The sequence below is a fragment of the Crinia signifera genome, chromosome 1 (genome assembly GCF_055691185.1).
Source record: "Crinia signifera chromosome 1, ASM5569118v1, whole genome shotgun sequence".
Lineage (NCBI taxonomy): Eukaryota > Metazoa > Chordata > Amphibia > Anura > Myobatrachidae > Crinia > Crinia signifera.
Genome location: NC_139217.1, coordinates 435,075,538 through 435,093,146, shown reverse-complemented (window position 1 = coordinate 435,093,146; position 17,609 = coordinate 435,075,538). Strand labels below are relative to the sequence as shown.

At 42.3% G+C, this 17,609-nt stretch overlaps 1 protein-coding gene across 5 annotated transcripts in view; it reads left to right on the top strand.

Moving 5' to 3' along the window:
• The window catches only part of IPO11 (importin 11), a 376,178-nt gene that overhangs the window by 287,545 nt on the left and 71,024 nt on the right, over positions 1 to 17,609 (top strand). For all 5 annotated transcript variants that reach the window (XM_083153175.1, XM_083153179.1, XM_083153188.1 and 2 more), the window contains exon 28: positions 5,500 to 5,595. In XM_083153175.1, the coding sequence (XP_083009301.1) occupies positions 5,500 to 5,595 (96 nt within the window). The remainder of the gene's footprint in view (positions 1 to 5,499; positions 5,596 to 17,609) is intronic.

The window sequence follows — 17,609 nt, the reverse complement described above, 5'->3', positions numbered from 1 at the left end:
TTCTGTTCCACTTGGACATTCCAAGCAGTGGGTACACTGGGAGCCATACAAGTACTGTAGCTGTCACTATTCTAGTCTGGGTGGGAGGTTTGGCCATAATTGTTGCTCGCCTTTATGCTTTTTACGGCACCATGATTACTTGATTTGTCACAACTTATTTTATGAAGCTCCTGGACTGCACACTTTATTGGGGACGTTGGTGCCCATAGGCGTGCGCAGCACATTTTATTAGGGGGTGCACCGTCAAAGGGGTGTGCCTAACACCACATATTGGGCATGTATAACACCGCCCATTGGGTGTGTCTAACAGCACCAATCAGGCGTGTCTACCATCATCTATTGGTACTCGCTACAATATAAAACGGCTCTCAGTATAATAATACATGCAAATAAAGTAAAAAACATATATGGATGATATGTTGTGATATGACAATGGTCTGGTACAAGTAACAATGCAAAACACACATAATTGATTGATGGGCGCTTCTTTCAATGGAATTCAGTTCTAAAAAGCCAGTCTTTGGTAAAAGGTAATGCTGGTAGGGAGGTGTTCATAAGGGTGGGCACAGCATTAGGGGGTGCCTGTGCACCCATAAAACTCAATGTGCGCACACCTACTGTATGTTGGTGCCGGTGGGGTGTATGAGACTGATCCCCTTCTGCGTTAGTTTAAGTGAACACCCTGAAATTGAAAGAATGTCGAGGACATTCAGAGAGAATCGGAAAGTATGATATCGTCATGTGTGATAATTGTTGCGGTAATATGTGGAAGTTGCACCATAGTTTGCCATAAATTATGTACACTAAAGTAAAGTAAAATTTTATACACAACTGGTGAAGGAGAAATATACTGTTGCACAAAAAACTTGTAGCACACTTGCCTACTCTCCCGGAACAGCCAGAGGCTGGAGAAAATTGGGTGGAGCTCTCCGCCTCCTGACTGAGTGGGCAAGTCTCCCAGCTGAGTACCCCACCACCACCACCACCACCACCATATGCAGTTACCTGCAATGTATGTGGTCTGGTTGGTGCCAAATGATGCAATCTGCAGTCGAATTGCATAGTCGTGCCTCCGCCCCTGACACAATGCCAGTAATTTCTGCATTGTGTAGCAGGGCCACATTGATGCAATCACACTGTCACATCATTGGGGCTGCACTGGTTTCGCATCACATACCCATGTCACGCACCACATTCCCCACCTGGCTGCCTCCTCCCAGCAGAGGTAGGCACATTTTTGGCATGTATGTTTTATAGGTGAACCAGCTTAGACTTTCCCACCCTATCTGTTTATACTTAATACTTATGTCTTATTGCCCCATGCATAAGTGTATACATCTGTCTTGCCTTGTTTGTTTTATTGTTTGTTTCTTTAATGAAAATTAAACAAATAAAATACATTTTCTGTTTATTTTAGTAGTACCAAAGCAGTCACTCCTATTAGGTGCGAATTGCCATTTTTTTCTGCTAATTCTTAACTTCTTATGGAACCAGGCTGAGTAATCTTCTATCATATTGTATGTACTTCACAGGGTGAGAGATGGAAAAATTCTTATTTTATGGGTAAAATATCGGGACAATGTGCAAAATGACTTGGAACCCCCCACATAGCTAATTATGTGGAAGATTCCAATTAGCTGACTTTAAGGGGTATTAAATTAGTTGAGGAAACTGTAGTTTTTTGGCATTTAGATTTGACCTATTTAACTAAGGTGACTATTATTTGACTACTCAGAAAAAAAATCGAGCATGGTTCAAAAACAAGTGGATCGGGAAATTACTTGTTTTTTGCAAAATTGCGGGTGTTTTCACTCATTTTTGGTGAATGCCAAATCAACCAATAAAAAAAAATCCAGTTAGAGGCTGGTTTTATCGGCAAAAATGGATGCAATATTGTAAGTAAACCCAAGGGATCAGGGATAAGTTCCGGATCCCATGTGTTATTGCAGCTCCGAGGGCTGCTTATTAGGGATTATGCTTTGAGTGTCTGATGATGCAGGTTTCAGGGGAAAAGGACGCCGGGATTGGGGCTATTAGGATAACCTATTAGCAGTGGTAAAGTACAACTGCTAATAAGTTACTACCATTAGCACACAAAATGATCTGGATGAAGTACTATGGCAGACATTACATAACTATGAGTCTGAGTTTGAAAGAATATGAAAAAAAAACTGAATTACTAGATAAAAACTTGTCACTCTACACAGATGTGTGTGATTATTTTTGTAGGCTGTGGAGAACTGATGCCGGATATGACCTTTTGCCTTTATATTAAATTTATTCTCCACTTCTCATCTTGTTTTATTGAAAAGCAGAACTCTGGGGCATGTTATGTACAGGGACTGATCCACCTGTACAGCCTGTTTTATTATATATATGAAAATAGTCTGAACATAAAGTATATTGATTATATTAATATTGTGATCTGCCCTCCTAGCCAAAGTCCTTGCTTACAGAGGAGGTAGTATGCAAGCAAAATATTAATATAGTTTTATTTACTTATGTGGTACAGTGTCTATATATATATATATATATATATATATATATATATATATATATATATATATATATATATATGCATACTGTATATTCCCGATCAGCCAGAAGAAAACAATGAAGATACTGTATGAATAAAACATATTGTGCTAGGTGTTATGAGGACCAGGGGTCATGACCCGTTTCCCTCTGCCATTGTTTATGCTGGATGCTTTGTGACAGCTCTATTCTATACGGGAGGCCGCTGCTATCTGTGTAGCTCCCTGTGACTAGATTATGGGGGTCATTCTGATCTATTCGGACGGGGCCGAATTTTCTGGGCGTACCCATGGGATTGCGGGCGGGAAGAGGTGTGCAGGGGGGTGGGCGGATGACGTCACCCACCCGACCCGTCTTCGGCCTCCGCTGACTTATATTTGCGTGCCCTGAAGAAATCATTTGATGGTCGCCATGCGAGTGGATGCATCTTCGGGACACATCCCCTTGATTGGTTGTGAGGAGAGACGGTGGCGGAGGGGGGGTGATTCTGCGGGCGGTGTGGCAGGCCCTCTGGGACTCTCTAAGCTGCGCAGCGTACCGAGTCAATCAGAATCAGGGCCTATATGTATTCTGCAACATACATAATATCTGAGACATTACGATCTGCAGGATACCAGATACAAGTGATGAATGTTCTGCAAAAGCAAAGTTCATAGACTCATTGGATATACTGTAGCCTTTAAAACCCAGAAAATATAATTGTATTCTGATTGAAAATGATCGTTGTTCTTTCAAGGAAGGAAATTTACAACGTATCATTCTGGAGCTAAGGCGAAAATGCCATACCCTTCATTACTAGTATTTGTGTGTAATTATTCATCTCTAGAAGATATTTTATGTCTTGGACCAGTACAATTTACTCCTTTGATTGACGTTGTATCCTACCTAACAGCTCCTTTATCCAGCGCGGTTCTAGACTCCCTCCGGTTACTTCCACTAATCTCCCACTCTGGTTGGAGTTTATAAAGAACCTGTGAGATGTATATGAGGCTAAACGCTTTATATTCCGTGTTGCCATTTATTTCTCAGCCATCAACTCGTACAGTGGGATGTATTCAGCGACTTTTGCAAGCTGTGGCAGCGAGCAGTGGTGCCTGCTCGCTGTCACGGCTCGCAGGGTCACTATTCAACTGACCCCCTGCACACGCCGTTTCCACCTTGCTAGGGTTTTGTAGCGATGGGGGAAACGGCGTGTGCGGCTGCTAAAGCAGCGAGGCTCCTGGCTAAATGCAACTCTCCCTCGCTGTTTTGGGGTTCCGTTAGAAAATTCGATGAGGTGAGTGACCGGGGCAGGCTTTAAATGGCGAGGGTCGCTTGTTTTCGGTGATCCCTGTCGTTTAACCCCTTGCCGGCTGCATTGAATACAGCCCAGTATGCCCACACGCCGCTTTTACATTTAGCTCAGCGCAATCTGTTGTCTTTAGTTTTAATGCTGCGGACTCCAGACCAGTCTAACTACAATGTACTGTGCGACAGTGGAATCCAAATCTTGTATGAAGTCCCCTATAGAGTTATATGTATAAAATAAGCTTCAGTAACACTGTATACTGTTTCTCCCTTTCTTATATGCTGCTTACTCTTGTTCTATTGTCATATGACTGCTCATTGTTTCAGTGATGCATCCATTGTTACACCCCAGCAATAGAAATATGTCTACTTAATATACAGAGGTGTACCAGCCAGATGCCTGCTAGAGACAATAATACCAATGTGCTTGCATCTTTAGGCTAGCCCCCTGCCTGTGCAGCCTAGCTGTGAAGGCAGTTACAGAGCTGCAACTTTCACATTGTGACCTGCAAATGGTCAGGACACGCCTCTGACACTCCCCCACCGGGACTTAAGCTGGCCATACATCTACAGATCGATTGTCAGATCTGGCTGGTTGGAACAAACACCTGGTTTGTATATGAATGACAGTTTTTGGCAGTTTTCCAGCATTTCAAAACCAAATGGTCAACTGTCATTTGCTCTCATCCATTACCAGGATTTTGTTCCAACCAGCCCAATCTGACAATCGATTTACACTGTGTTCACATTTTCCTGAATGCGACGCAGTTTGAGGGCTCGCATATTTGATTTCCGCTAATCAGCGGATAATGCTGAATTAGCACCATAGTGCAGTACATTTAATATTCAAAGCGGCATTAGCCCAATGTATCTACCAGCATGACAAATCCTTAGGGCTATTTCACACACTCCGGCTCAATCCGGATGGTAAAATGCTGAACAGGCAAAATCCATAAATGTTTATCATCATGGACAGCTTATGGGCTATTTCACATGCTCCGGCTCCTGCCGGACGGCGAAACCCCACACGGCCAGGAAGCTGTGCAACACACAGTAGTTTACAAAAGTGGGGATGTCCACAGCCCGGCAACCGTCCCATCAAGTGGTGGGGTCCGGCTGCAAACTGGCGGACGGGCCGTGGCTGTCCCGTGTGAATGGACACTTCCTGGCCATGCAGGGTTTCGCCGTCCGGCAGGAGCCAGAGCATGTGAAATAGCCCTATGTGTCCTTTCTCTCGGACCGTGGCCAACCCATCCTAACATGCCAATGTGTTAAGAGGGAGATAGCGGCCTTTCACACACACCAATTTTCTGGTGTGCTGTTTTAGCTATCCCCCAACCTGACATCACCGGTAATCCCCATCCCCAAATTTGCACAGCACCTGCTCACGGAATCGGTGCATGTGAAAGGCACAACTGTCCGGCAAAAAGCCGGACAAAGTTTATCTGTCTTTTTGCTACCCGGTCAAAACCGGAGTGTGTGAAATAGAACTAATCTAATTTGTTTTCCATTGTGCAGCTTCCAAAAGGAAGGGGGGGGGGCACCTCTGCTGATTTGTGTACTGCATGTTCTGCTCAATTAATTTTAAATCAAAGCCTTTAAAACTGTTTATCATTGCCTTTTGGTATTATAACATGCAGAATCCAGATATATTTACCTTTTTTTTTTTTTTTGCAGCGTTATTCAAGACAAATTCTGTGGAATCATTAACATATGTGTGGAAAGCCTTCATGATGTAATGACAGAAGATCCAGAGACGAATATGTACAAAGAGTAAGTGGTAAACTATTAGTCGTCTCTCAGCTGTAACGATTGTTATTGTCCTATGAACAATAAGAGACATTGGAAGGATAACAGGAGCCTCCGGCGTAACTCCAGTGGTGGGAATTGTAATTGTTCGCCCATTGCCACTTTACTCTCCTTGTCCTTCTGATGAGAACATTGTAACACAGATAGAAACACGGAGGGGACGTTTATGGAAACTGGGGCAAATGTGGTATTGCTCAAAGCAGCCAATCACAATCTGTTATTTTCTAAGCCAGTTGGGAAATGAAAACATACATGCTAGACACAGTCTACACCAAGAAAACAAGTGTAGCAGCGCACAGCTTTGAGAATAAATGAAAAATCGTATCAGATTGGATGATCTTGAATAAGATAATTTTTTTAACACTTAATGTAATTTAAAATGCATATATCCTAAATATCATGATAAAACATACATGAACACCCCAAAAGTGGTATAATAAACACCGGAGAGTCCGTTCCTAGTATACCTCTGGGAGAAGATATTTGGAAAGGATAGTTACCACCCTTTTAGAGGGTATACAGGTCCTCCAACAGTCCTTACTCGGTCCAAGGTGGCACAAATTACCGATGGCTGTGAGGGGGTGGGTGAGTCCAGTCCACGGTCCGTGGATGCACCGACTTTTTAGGCAGATAGCAGCTGCAATGGATGTTGAGTTCCTTCAAAGTTTTTAGAAGGGTCCCAGAGGTTGGTTCAGACTTCTATCCGGTATGGGTGTGTACAGTATGTGGGGTTGTCCAAACAGCTCACTGATGCGTTTCGCCACTCCAGGTGGCTTTATCAAAGGTGGGTCCAAACCTACACCAAACCTAAAGCTACCAACAAACCGTTTTTGACACATTTAAGATGAAAACAGTTTAAGATTTCAACAAGGGCTATTAACATTTCTTCCATCTACGGTTCTGATAATTTCAAACCCTACTTTGTACTGTAATAAAACAAAGAGACCTAAAATATTAAATAATTCCTACTTTGTAGCTATGGGAATAAATACCTTTGTGGCCTGACCCTACAATCACTAATCGTCTATTTTGCATGCCCTTTTCTTATTTAGATGATGACAATTATTGTTCAACTTTCTGAATTGTCCAAATTCTAAACTAAAGACTAAAGTTTTTTGGGGCAATTTCTACTTCCAAGCATCAACTATTTCTTTATAATAATATTTTTGAATGTTCCTCCTGACTTGGTATATGGGAATGAGGACCACTGTCATATAGTACATCAAGCAAGAGCATCTTTCCACTCCTGATTATTATATGCTGGATATAGGAAATTCAGAAAGTCCCTTTGCAGTGTCTGTGTACTTACCAAATCTTCCCACAGTGAGAGTTTTGAACTGTAGGGTCTCTGGTGGCTTTGTTGCGTGCGGGGTCCCACTCACGCTGCAGGGTTTCCTTGCTCTGTGATTTCCCACTGGCTGCATCCCTCTCTTGCCTTCCACAGCTGCAGAGGAGAGATTTACCCTGAGACGGCTCTTATTGCCGAGGGACTTTTTGAACTCCCTGTACTTATTACCTGATAAACATAACAGAATTGCCTATGTTTGCATAATCTATGAATTGTCTTACACTACAGTAGAGTTGCTGTACATTACTATGTATGATGCTTGAGGCCAATCAGCTCTTGAATGATCGTAAATTCTACTTCATATTAAGATTACTCTTGAGGATATACGTTACAGGTTTAGAATGACCTCACTGGGTTCAAATACCAATATACAGTGCATCCGGAAAGTTTTCACAGCTCTACACTTTTTCCACATTTTGGAATCTTATAGTACCGCCTTATTTCAAAATGGAATAAATTCATTGTTTTCCCTCAAATTCTACACCCAATACTCCTTAATGTAAAAAAATAAAATAAGAAATCAAAAGTACTGTATATAAGTATTCACTTTATTGTTGCACCTTTGGCAGCAATTACAGCCTTGTGGCTTCATATTCAGCCTCTTTTGAATATGAATCTACAAGCTTGGTACATTTACTGTATCTTTGGGCAGTTTTGCCCATTCCTCTTTCCCTCTATCCTGACTAGTCTCCCAGTTCCTGCCACTGAAAAACATCCCAGAGCATGATGCTGCCCCCACCACGCTTCACTGTAAGGATGGTATTGGCCTGGTGATGAGCGGTGCCTGGTTTCCTTTAAACATGATGCATAGCATTCACGCCAAAGAGTTCAATCTTTGTTCCATCAAACCAGAGAATTTTGTTTCTCATTGCCTGAGAGTCTTTCAGGTGCATTCTTGCAAACTCCAGGCGGGCTGCCATGTGCTTTTTACTAAGGAGTGGCTTCTGTCTAGCCACTCTACCAGACAAGCCTGATTGGTGTAGAGATGCTTGTCCTTCTGGAAGGTTCTCCTCTATCCACATAGGAATGCTGTAGCTCTGACAGAGTGACCACTAGGTTCTTGGTCACCTCCCTTTTCTAGTTCCCTTCTCCCCCGATCTAGATGTCTGACCAGCTCTAGGAAGAGTCCTGGCGGTTCCGAACTTTTTCTGTTTACGGATGATAGAGGCCACTGTGCTCATTGAGATCTTCAAAACAGCAGTTATTTTTCTTTGACTTTCCCCAGATTTGTGCCTCGAGACAATCCTGTCTCAGAGGTCTACAGACAATTCCCTTGCTTGTTGTGTTCTCTGACATACACTGCCAAATCATGTCCAAACAACTGAATTTGCCACAGGTGGATCAATCAAGCTGTGGGAACATCTCAGGGATGGCCAGTGGAATCAGGATGCACCTGAGCTGAATTTTGAGCTTCATGGCAAAGTCTGTGAATATTTATGTACATGTGATTTCTTAGTTTTTTAAATACATTTGCAAAAGTCTCCCCAAAAACTTTATACATGTTGTCATTATGGAATATTGTGTGAAGAATTTTGAGAGAAAGCATTAATTTATTCCATTTTGAAATAAGGCTTTTACATAAATAAATGTAGAAAAAGTGTATACTTTCCGGCTGCACTGTATTTTATTCCAGAAAATGCTTTCCTGTTGAATCGTGTACATCCATAAAATTGACAACAGCTGATAGTTACAATGCCGCAATATGAATCATCACAACAGACTATAATGTACGGTGCTGCCAGCACAGTTGAATACCTAACTGTACTGTAGTTTGCGCACTAGCCACTTGCCTGAGTGTCAGTTTTATTACAGTGCAGGGCGAACTCTACCCATAAGGACTCATAGATAGTTGCCCAGGTCGTCACAGCATAGGGGACACCTAAAACACTGAGGGGCAGATGTATTAAGCCAGGTGAAGAGATACAGTTTAAATAAAGTAGAAGGTGATTACACACCAGCCAATAAGCTCTGTTTCAAATATGACAGTTGGGAGTTGATTGGCTGGTGCATTATCACCTTCCACTATCTCTTCACCATGCTTAATACACATGCCCCTGAATGAGCGACTCATTCGTGTTATACTTTAGATGCCCGTGTTATTCCCCCGCACACAGCAGCAGTCTCTGATTAATGTGAAACTGCTGGCTGCTACTCCTCCATGCATTACACAGTGTGTGTGGCCCTTGGTAAGGTAGGAAGTTACAGATGTGGGGTCACAACATGTAAGTTGCATATGGGTAAAAATGGCTGGGGCAGTGCCCAGGGAGCTCACAAGGCTTGTACTGGCACTATTACAGTGGCTTGACTATAGATTGTAAGCTTGCAGCAGGGCCCTCCTACCTCCAAGTCTGTCTGTTGTTACCCAGTTTGTTTTATCACTGTCTACAATTGTAAAGCGCAACGGAATCTGCTGCGCCATATAAGAGACTGTAAATAAATAAAAATAAATGAATAGTAGTTTTTTGATTGCCAGTTCTATTATCCTCCATCAGGAATACAGAAATGTAAATACATTAGTTCTAAGCAGTGTAAACAAATCTCCAATCTGAGAAGTCTGTTGGTTGCAGTATGGGATTAGGCGGCTACAATCGAATGAAGATGCTGTTTTATCAAGAGTGAACAGATAGCTAATGCATTTTCCTTAACGCAGTCATCCATAAACATACACTCTAGGGGCTCTGTGAATCATGTAATCAGAGGCCTTTTCATCCGACAATGTTACAGCGCTAACCTAACAAGTAATAAACAGACCGGCTTACACGTCGCACAGTTCTTATAGGGAAAGTTCCTCTTCTGCTCTGTGAGTGTAAGGGCCTAATAAATTCATTTTATATGGACAGTATATGTTTCAGTTATTTAGTAACAGTCACAAATGCAGTGTATATATTGAAAGCAGCACACTCTAGTGAAGTGTTTTTCAACCTCTGTGCCGTGTCACACTAGTGTGCCTTGAGCTGTTCTCAAGTGTGCCCCCAGATCTAGAGATGCCCAAACCAGGTTACAGCCACCACCAGTAGAACTGTTATTTACTGGCCGCTTCTTTTCATTTAAAAGGCCAATGTGTTTAAATTTTGTTACCTGTGGGGACCAGTGTGATTGTTTTTTTTATATGGGGGTCAAAAGTTTGATTTTTTTTTTCCCTGTGGGGGCCAATGTGTTTTGCCTTGTGAGGATCTCATGGTGTGCCTTGGCACTTTTTAACTCTTATTTAGTGTGCCGCACAGTTAAAAGGTTGAAAATCATTGCTCTAGTGCTTATATACAGGTATACAAATGCCCTGAAGTCTATTATATTAATCTCCCAAATTTACACAATCTTATTTTGCTTCATTTATGTGAGTGGAGAGCGACAAGAGGTCCATGGACCTAATTCAGATCTAATCGCTGCTGTGCGAATTCACACATTGGGCAATTATTGGTAGACTGCGCATGCATGCTGCCCATATTAAGCATGCGCGAGGTTGTGCTGCAATGAAATCGTGCTAGTTTTTTCCTTGCTAGCCGTTCGCAGGGTGATTGACAGGAAGTAGGCATCTGGGGGTGGTAACCGGCGTCTGGGGGTGGTCACCGACTGTTTAATGGGAGTCTTAAGAAAACCGCTAGGCATGACAAAATTAACAAAGGGAGTGTCAGGGAAAATGCTGGCGGGCACAAGCGTTTTACTCACTACTTATTCTTCTAGATCTTTCTGTTGCGTTTGACACTGTGGATCACACTCTTCTACAAACACTACACTCCCTAGGTCTTAATGATACAGCCCTTTCCTGGTTCACATCTTACCTATCTGATTGCTCTTTCAGTGTTCGCTTCTCTGACTCTACTTCCTCTTCACTACCTCTGTCGGTCAGAGTTCCGCAAGGCTCAGTCTTAGCAAACTAATCAGCTCTTTCGGATTTCAGTATCACTTGTATGCGGATGATACTCAAATCTATCTATCAACCCCAGAGTTGTCACCTGTGGTTTTGGGCCGAGCCTCTGAATGTCTCTCTGCCATCTCATCTTGGATGTTTTCTTGCCACCTCAAACTCAATATTTCCAAAACTGAATTACTTATATTCCCACCAAGTAAGAACAGTTACCATCCTGATATCTCCATCGCAGTTGACAACTCAACAATCTACCCTACCCCACAAGCTCGTTTCTTAGGGGTCATCCTCGACTCTGAACTGTCCTTTCTTCCACATATTCAATCTGTCTCCAAATCATGTTACATGCATCTAAAAAACATATCCAATATACAACCGTATCTCACACAAGACACTACTAAATCTCTTATCCATGCACTCATTATATCCCGCATTGATTATTGCAATAGTCTCCTAACTGGTCTTCCCAAGAACAGACTCTCGCCACTGCAATCCATTTTAAATGCTGCTGCTAGGCTGATCTTCCTTGCAAGACGCTCATCGTCTGCTGATCCGCTCTGCCAGTCCCTCCTTTGGTTGCCTGTATCTTACCGTATTCAATATAAAACACTTATACTCACATATAAAGCTATTAACCTTACTGCACCAGCATATATCTCTTTACTTATCGCGAAATATCTCCCAACTCGACCACTCCGCTCAGCACAGCTCTGCGTCTCTCTTCTGCACAGATCACCAGCTCCCATTCACTATTACAGGACTTTCATCGGCTGCTCCCATCCTATGGAATGCCCTTTCACGCACAATAAGGCTCTTCACTCGCCTCCAAAATTTCAAGTGTTCCCTGAAAACTCACCTCTTCAGGCAAGCCTATCATATCTAAGTCCCACACGCATAACCCTCTGAGGCACTTATGTATTATATAGCTTCCCTTCTGGACTTGTAACTTGGTGGGACTGCTATGCTATTACTGATGCCTGTCCTTGTGTTTCCCTCCTATATACCTATAGATTGTAAGCTTGCAGCAGGGCCCTCCTACCTCCAAGTCAAGTTTGTTTTATCTCTGTCTACCATTGTAAAGTGCAACGGAATCTGCTGCCTTATATAAGAAACTGTAAATAAATAATAGAGGAGGGTGTGACGTCAACTCCGGCCACGATATGCCTGTATTCATCACAGCTTGCAAGTAAGTCCAGGGCTACTCGGTGCTCGAGATGACTGGTGCCCAGTGTAAAGCTCATTCGATGGTGAGCGGCTGGAGATGGTATTTGGATAAGTGAATTCACTTACAGATGGAGCTGGTCTCTTCATTGCTGGCACTGCGCCAGCACCAGAATCTGTCGAAGAGACGCCCCATCTGACTGAGACGCGCGTGCGTGTCTCAGTTTCCCGTCGGCGGGGGGACGGGAACCCTGTGAGTTTCCGCTTCAGGGCGACGGACAGGGTTAGGGGGGGGGGGTGCGGCAGGGAGCCCCATTGTAAGACGACGTTCGCACATCCCCTTACGGCGGCTGGCGGGGGATGGCCATCCCCTGCAAGAGCGAGGCCCACTCCATCTGTATATACCTCGACATAGGGGCGTGCCAGTCCCGAAACGTTGGTCTTAACTTTAAAATATTATTATTATTATAATTTTATTTATAAGGCGCCACAAGTGTTTCGCAGCGCCGTACAAAGGAACAATACAGGGAGACAAAACTTGGCATAACATTGAATAAATAACAAAAATACAGTACAAATAAAGAGCACCACAGTTCAATACACATTACAGCTTAAATGTAAGTAGTGAGGACCCAATCAACATACAACTAGAGGCTTGAGGCCAATGATGGAGATGAGTATGAAGATGGTCACTGAGTGTTTACCCTGATAGTGAATACATGAACACAGCATGTTTGAAAAGACCTTTTGAGTGCCATCTTTATTCAAACATTGTATGCATCAGCCAGACATTTCTGCAAGGGTCTCTCGCGAACCCCACGTGCAGGGGAAGGTTGTTTTAGTACCCAGAATCCCCCCTCCCACGTGTGTTGCTGCGATTTGAGGGTCACTGTGTAGGGGCAGAGCAGGTATGATACAATTCCATCAGAAGCTCTCCATTTTTGGGCTTAGTAATATCTGCACATGTGGAACCAACCCCCCCCCCCCCCCAGGAAAAATCCTGCATTTGCCCTGGGGGGGAGGGGGGGTGTACCAATCCCATGTTGATGACTATCAGGGTAATGTGCCTGTGGAGGGGGGACAGGTTGAAACTCATTACGTTAGACCCACTTACACTTAGTAGAGGTTAGGTATCACAAATACCAATCTGCTAGTATTCCTATCTAAATTGTGAATCGGATAACAATCCGGTTGATGATATCCCTATTTCTATGTCACACAGCAGATAAATAGCAGGCTGATATGTGATGTGCAATAGTAATGGAAATAAATATTTGGATGATTGTTTTTTTCTGTGTTTAGCGAAGTGTGAACTGATGGAATGGATGCATCAGTATATACAATGTAGTTCATGTATAAAATGTGTGCACTAGGCTGTAAACGTCAAGTTTTTTTTTTTTTTTTGAGGTCTAACTGGAAATGAGTAGATTAGGCCAACAGGGACCGATGGTCACAAACATTATTAGAAATTACAGGCCATTGAGAATGAGAAAGTGATGGAGTACAGGCATAAGAAACATTACTACAAATCTGAGGGCATTGCACTTTTTAAACTAAGTTTGTTTTCTTTTATACAACGTTACTGGATAATTTTTCTGTACTATACATGGATCAGGCTGGCAATAACTAATGGTAAAACCACAGTGGAATAGGTTAAATATTTTATCATGTTACCAGTCTGCAAAAAAAATAAATAGCTTGTATTTGAATCCAATTACAAATGTCCCTTGCTGCTCTAATTAGCGTCTAATTCCTGTTTATAGTGGATTTAGAGGCTTATTTGTCACTTTTTAAAATAAAAGTTAGTATTGCCTGTAGCAACCAATGAGATGCTAGGTATTATTGAAAAAAGCACTACATAAATGAATCTGATTGATTGCTTATTAGAGGTTTTTCACAAATTCCTCCCTAAAGTGTGAACCTACAGTACAAAGCACATTGGAATAGTGCAATGAAAGTGAAGCTGGCCATACAATAGTGCGATTTGAGCACGTCTTACTCGATTCTGACGCATCAGGCTGAGAAATCAGGTGAAAAGTGACAATCGTAACCTCCAATTCTGATCCGCGATCTTGTGCGCATCAGATCAGAGCCGGAGATCGCAAGGGCTGCCCCTAGGATTTCTTGGTTCCCACAGCACTTGCTGGGATCGCATGGGATATAGCGTATGCAAAAGGACCGCATTCAATATATATCCCATACCATCCTGCTGCCCGGGAAGGCCGGTTTCTGGGGGATCGTATGCAACTTCTTCAAATTATTCTGTTCACTATCTCCCCAAGCCCAAGTAAAACTGCAACTGCTGTCTCTCCCGTGCAAGGTTGCCTAGCATGTAAAGTCCCTCCCACAATACGATCAAAGCCCCCCCCATCCTTTTGAGATGTGACTGTAGTTTGAGCTTCGCGCACATAAGCTGAGTGCGAAAAATAGTCTAATAGCGATTTTTCGCACTTCTGCAAACTATGCTGAATCGGGCACATATACATATTATTTTCTGGCCTGAAAACATACTGCATGATTGCAAAATGTCTTCAGCGATACACATTCATAGATGGCTTTGTCAGATAGAGCACGTTGTCGAAATTGAATTAAGTTCACATTGTGCTTATAGATGTCGTTTTTCTCGATAGAAAATTACCTTGTTTTGCTAGAACGATTAGATGGACGTGCCGCTGACTGGCTGGGTAATAGCCTTTGCTGCCACATTCTTTTCACAATGGGTCATTGTTCCTGTTGTATGCGCAGAAAATGACTTATTTTCAAAAAAATGTCCATAGCCGTCACCATCAATAACCATAAAACACGAAGCGTAACCGTTTGATGCGTGACTACATAGCCATGTCAAGTATCGTGCTCGGGATTTAGCAATCCAACCCCTTCCGCACTGAATGGACAGAAATATCAATCTGCTGTTTCTTGGGTTTAAAAATAGCCATGGCGTTCTCATGAAGAATTTCCTGTGAGGAGCGGTAATGACTTTAAGGAATGCTCCATTCATACTGTTTAAACATTCAGCAGCACGCGTTCTGAATGCCTGATGACTGTGTATCCTATGTATGATGAAAATGATCAGGAAAACACGTATTTGCAAGATGGTAAATATGCGTTTCACGTCACTCCTCGTTCCCATGCTAACTCAGTAATGTCACAACATGTTATATTGTATAAAATTGGTTATTTAGACAGCAGCTGCTCAGTTTAACACATCCCAGTTTCTGATGCATTGTATAGAAAGTGTCACATTATTGTGATATTTGCTTGTATGTATGCCCTTGGGATTTCCCTTATAGGACTACTGCGTTCATGCTGAAATTACACACATCAAGATGAAATGTGGTTTCGGTTCCAAAATGCGGAAAAAGGTAACGGAATGGTTCCGGCTCTCTGGGTACATGGCCTTGGGGTTTCTTTGTCACAATTCCCTCTGCATTTTGTGACCGGCCATTCATCCTAGTGTGCAAAGATAACAACCTTGTGTTTGTCCGTTACATACTGTACTGGCAGTGAACAGGGCTGCTTAGTCCAGATGAAACTGTTAAGATGAACAGACGAGAGAGGAATACAGTAGGACAGCATTCATTTTCCCCTTGCAACAGTGTGTGTGTTGCATAGGAGGAGGTTAAACGGGGCGCCCACTGGCATTTTATAAACACATTCAAACGGCAGTGACCCTGCCTGTCGCATGTGAACGTTTGTGACACGTGGTAGTTCTCCTTGCATTTGGGGAGGTCGGTGAAGAACAGTACTTGAATTATATCGGCCAACCATTGTGACAGTAAAGAAATTCTATCATAATAAAATGATGACAATTCATGACATGGTTGCTAATAGATTTAATCATTTACACATCGGCTGCCACATAATGGCACGGTCATATTTTACAACATGTGGAATTGCCAGGCTGTCACTGCTTCCCATTAAGGAAACACCAGGGATCACTAAGGACTTATTTTTCCTTCACAGTGCACTGTACCTACTGAATCTAGAAATGACCGCCAGTGGTCAAGCACCAATGGTACCGAGAAGCCCTGTCCCCACCTCTGATTGACGCACCACTCATGAGTTATGTCATCCCTAGCTGTATCCACTCACAGACTGGCTGCTACTGCCGTGCTTCTAGCCCAAAGCAGAGGCCTGCTCTGAATATGATTGGCTGTGAGATGAAATTGGGGAGCTGTGAGCCCAAATTGTGGATTAACTACAACTTTATACAGCACATTGCATCCAGGGGTAAATGTATGAAGCAGTGATGAATTGCCTGGTTCTTTATCCCCGGCCAATCAGCTCCTAACTGTCCCTTTTTAAACCCAGCAATTAACTTAACAGTCAGGAGCTGATTGGCCGGTGATAAAGTACCAGGCACTTTATCACTTCTCCTCCCTTATCACTGCTTCATACATCTACCCCTAAGTCTTTAGAGGGAGTTTGAGCGTATTCATATTATATCCACAATTATGTGCATGTTCCAAAGCTTCTCTTCTCATTATATCATGCAACTGTGGTTGCCATGGTTTGCAGTGGTACTCCCATGAGACACTGGAAACTTTGGTGGATTTAAATTATTTATAGCTGTATGAAGAAACACACCAATGAAATGGCATTTTGGCAATTGCATTTCCTAGGCTTTTGGCATGATTCCAAATGCACTTTATATGACGATTTATAGGGCCTTATTTTGGTTCACTCTTTCTGACAAAATACTTCTTAGATGGACAAAACCTTGTGCACTGCAGGGGGGGCAGATGTAACATGTGCAGAGAGAATTAGATTTGGGTGAGTAATTTTGTTTCTGTGCAGGGAAAATACTGACTGCTTTATTTTTACACTTCAATATAGATCTCACTTTGAAGTAAAACCCCACCCAAATCGAATTCTCTCTGTACAAGTTACATCTGCCCCCCTGCAGTGCACATGGATTTGTCCATCTAAGAAGGATTTTGTCAGAAAGAGTGAACCAAAATAAGGCCCATAGTGATACTGTGAGGTATACTTTGTTTTTTTGTCAGTTAAAAGTCAAATCTGAAACTTGTAAAAGAAATAAGGCAAATAATACAAAAAGTTTAAAAACATAAGTATCTCAACATAAGATACTGCAGAACTGAGGTACTTTGACGAAATTAGGCCATATTTAAAATATATATGACAGCAATTTAATATTCACATGCTTTACGTTTTCTTTATATATACGTATTATTCTTTATTGCTGAGTGGCATATTCTGTTTCTTACTTCCATGGATTAAATCTTCGAGTCAAAACTAGTACAGCTTTTCTGCAGATCAGTGGAAATGAATACTTTTTAAATTAAACATTTGAAATAATATAAAGAATCCATATTCGCTAAATGTGAGGAAATAGGACTATGGCATATTAAAAGGATACAAAAATAAATTATATATGAAAGAAAAGTTTGCTAACCTTGGACCAATACTTAAACTATTTTTTAATTTATTTATTTATTTACAGTTTCTTATATAGCGCAGCAGATTCCGTTGCGCTTTACAATAGTAGACAGTGATAACACAAACTGGGCAACAACAGACAGACTTGGAGGTAGGAGGGCCCTGCTGAAAGCTTACAATCTATAGGGATATAGGGGGAAACAC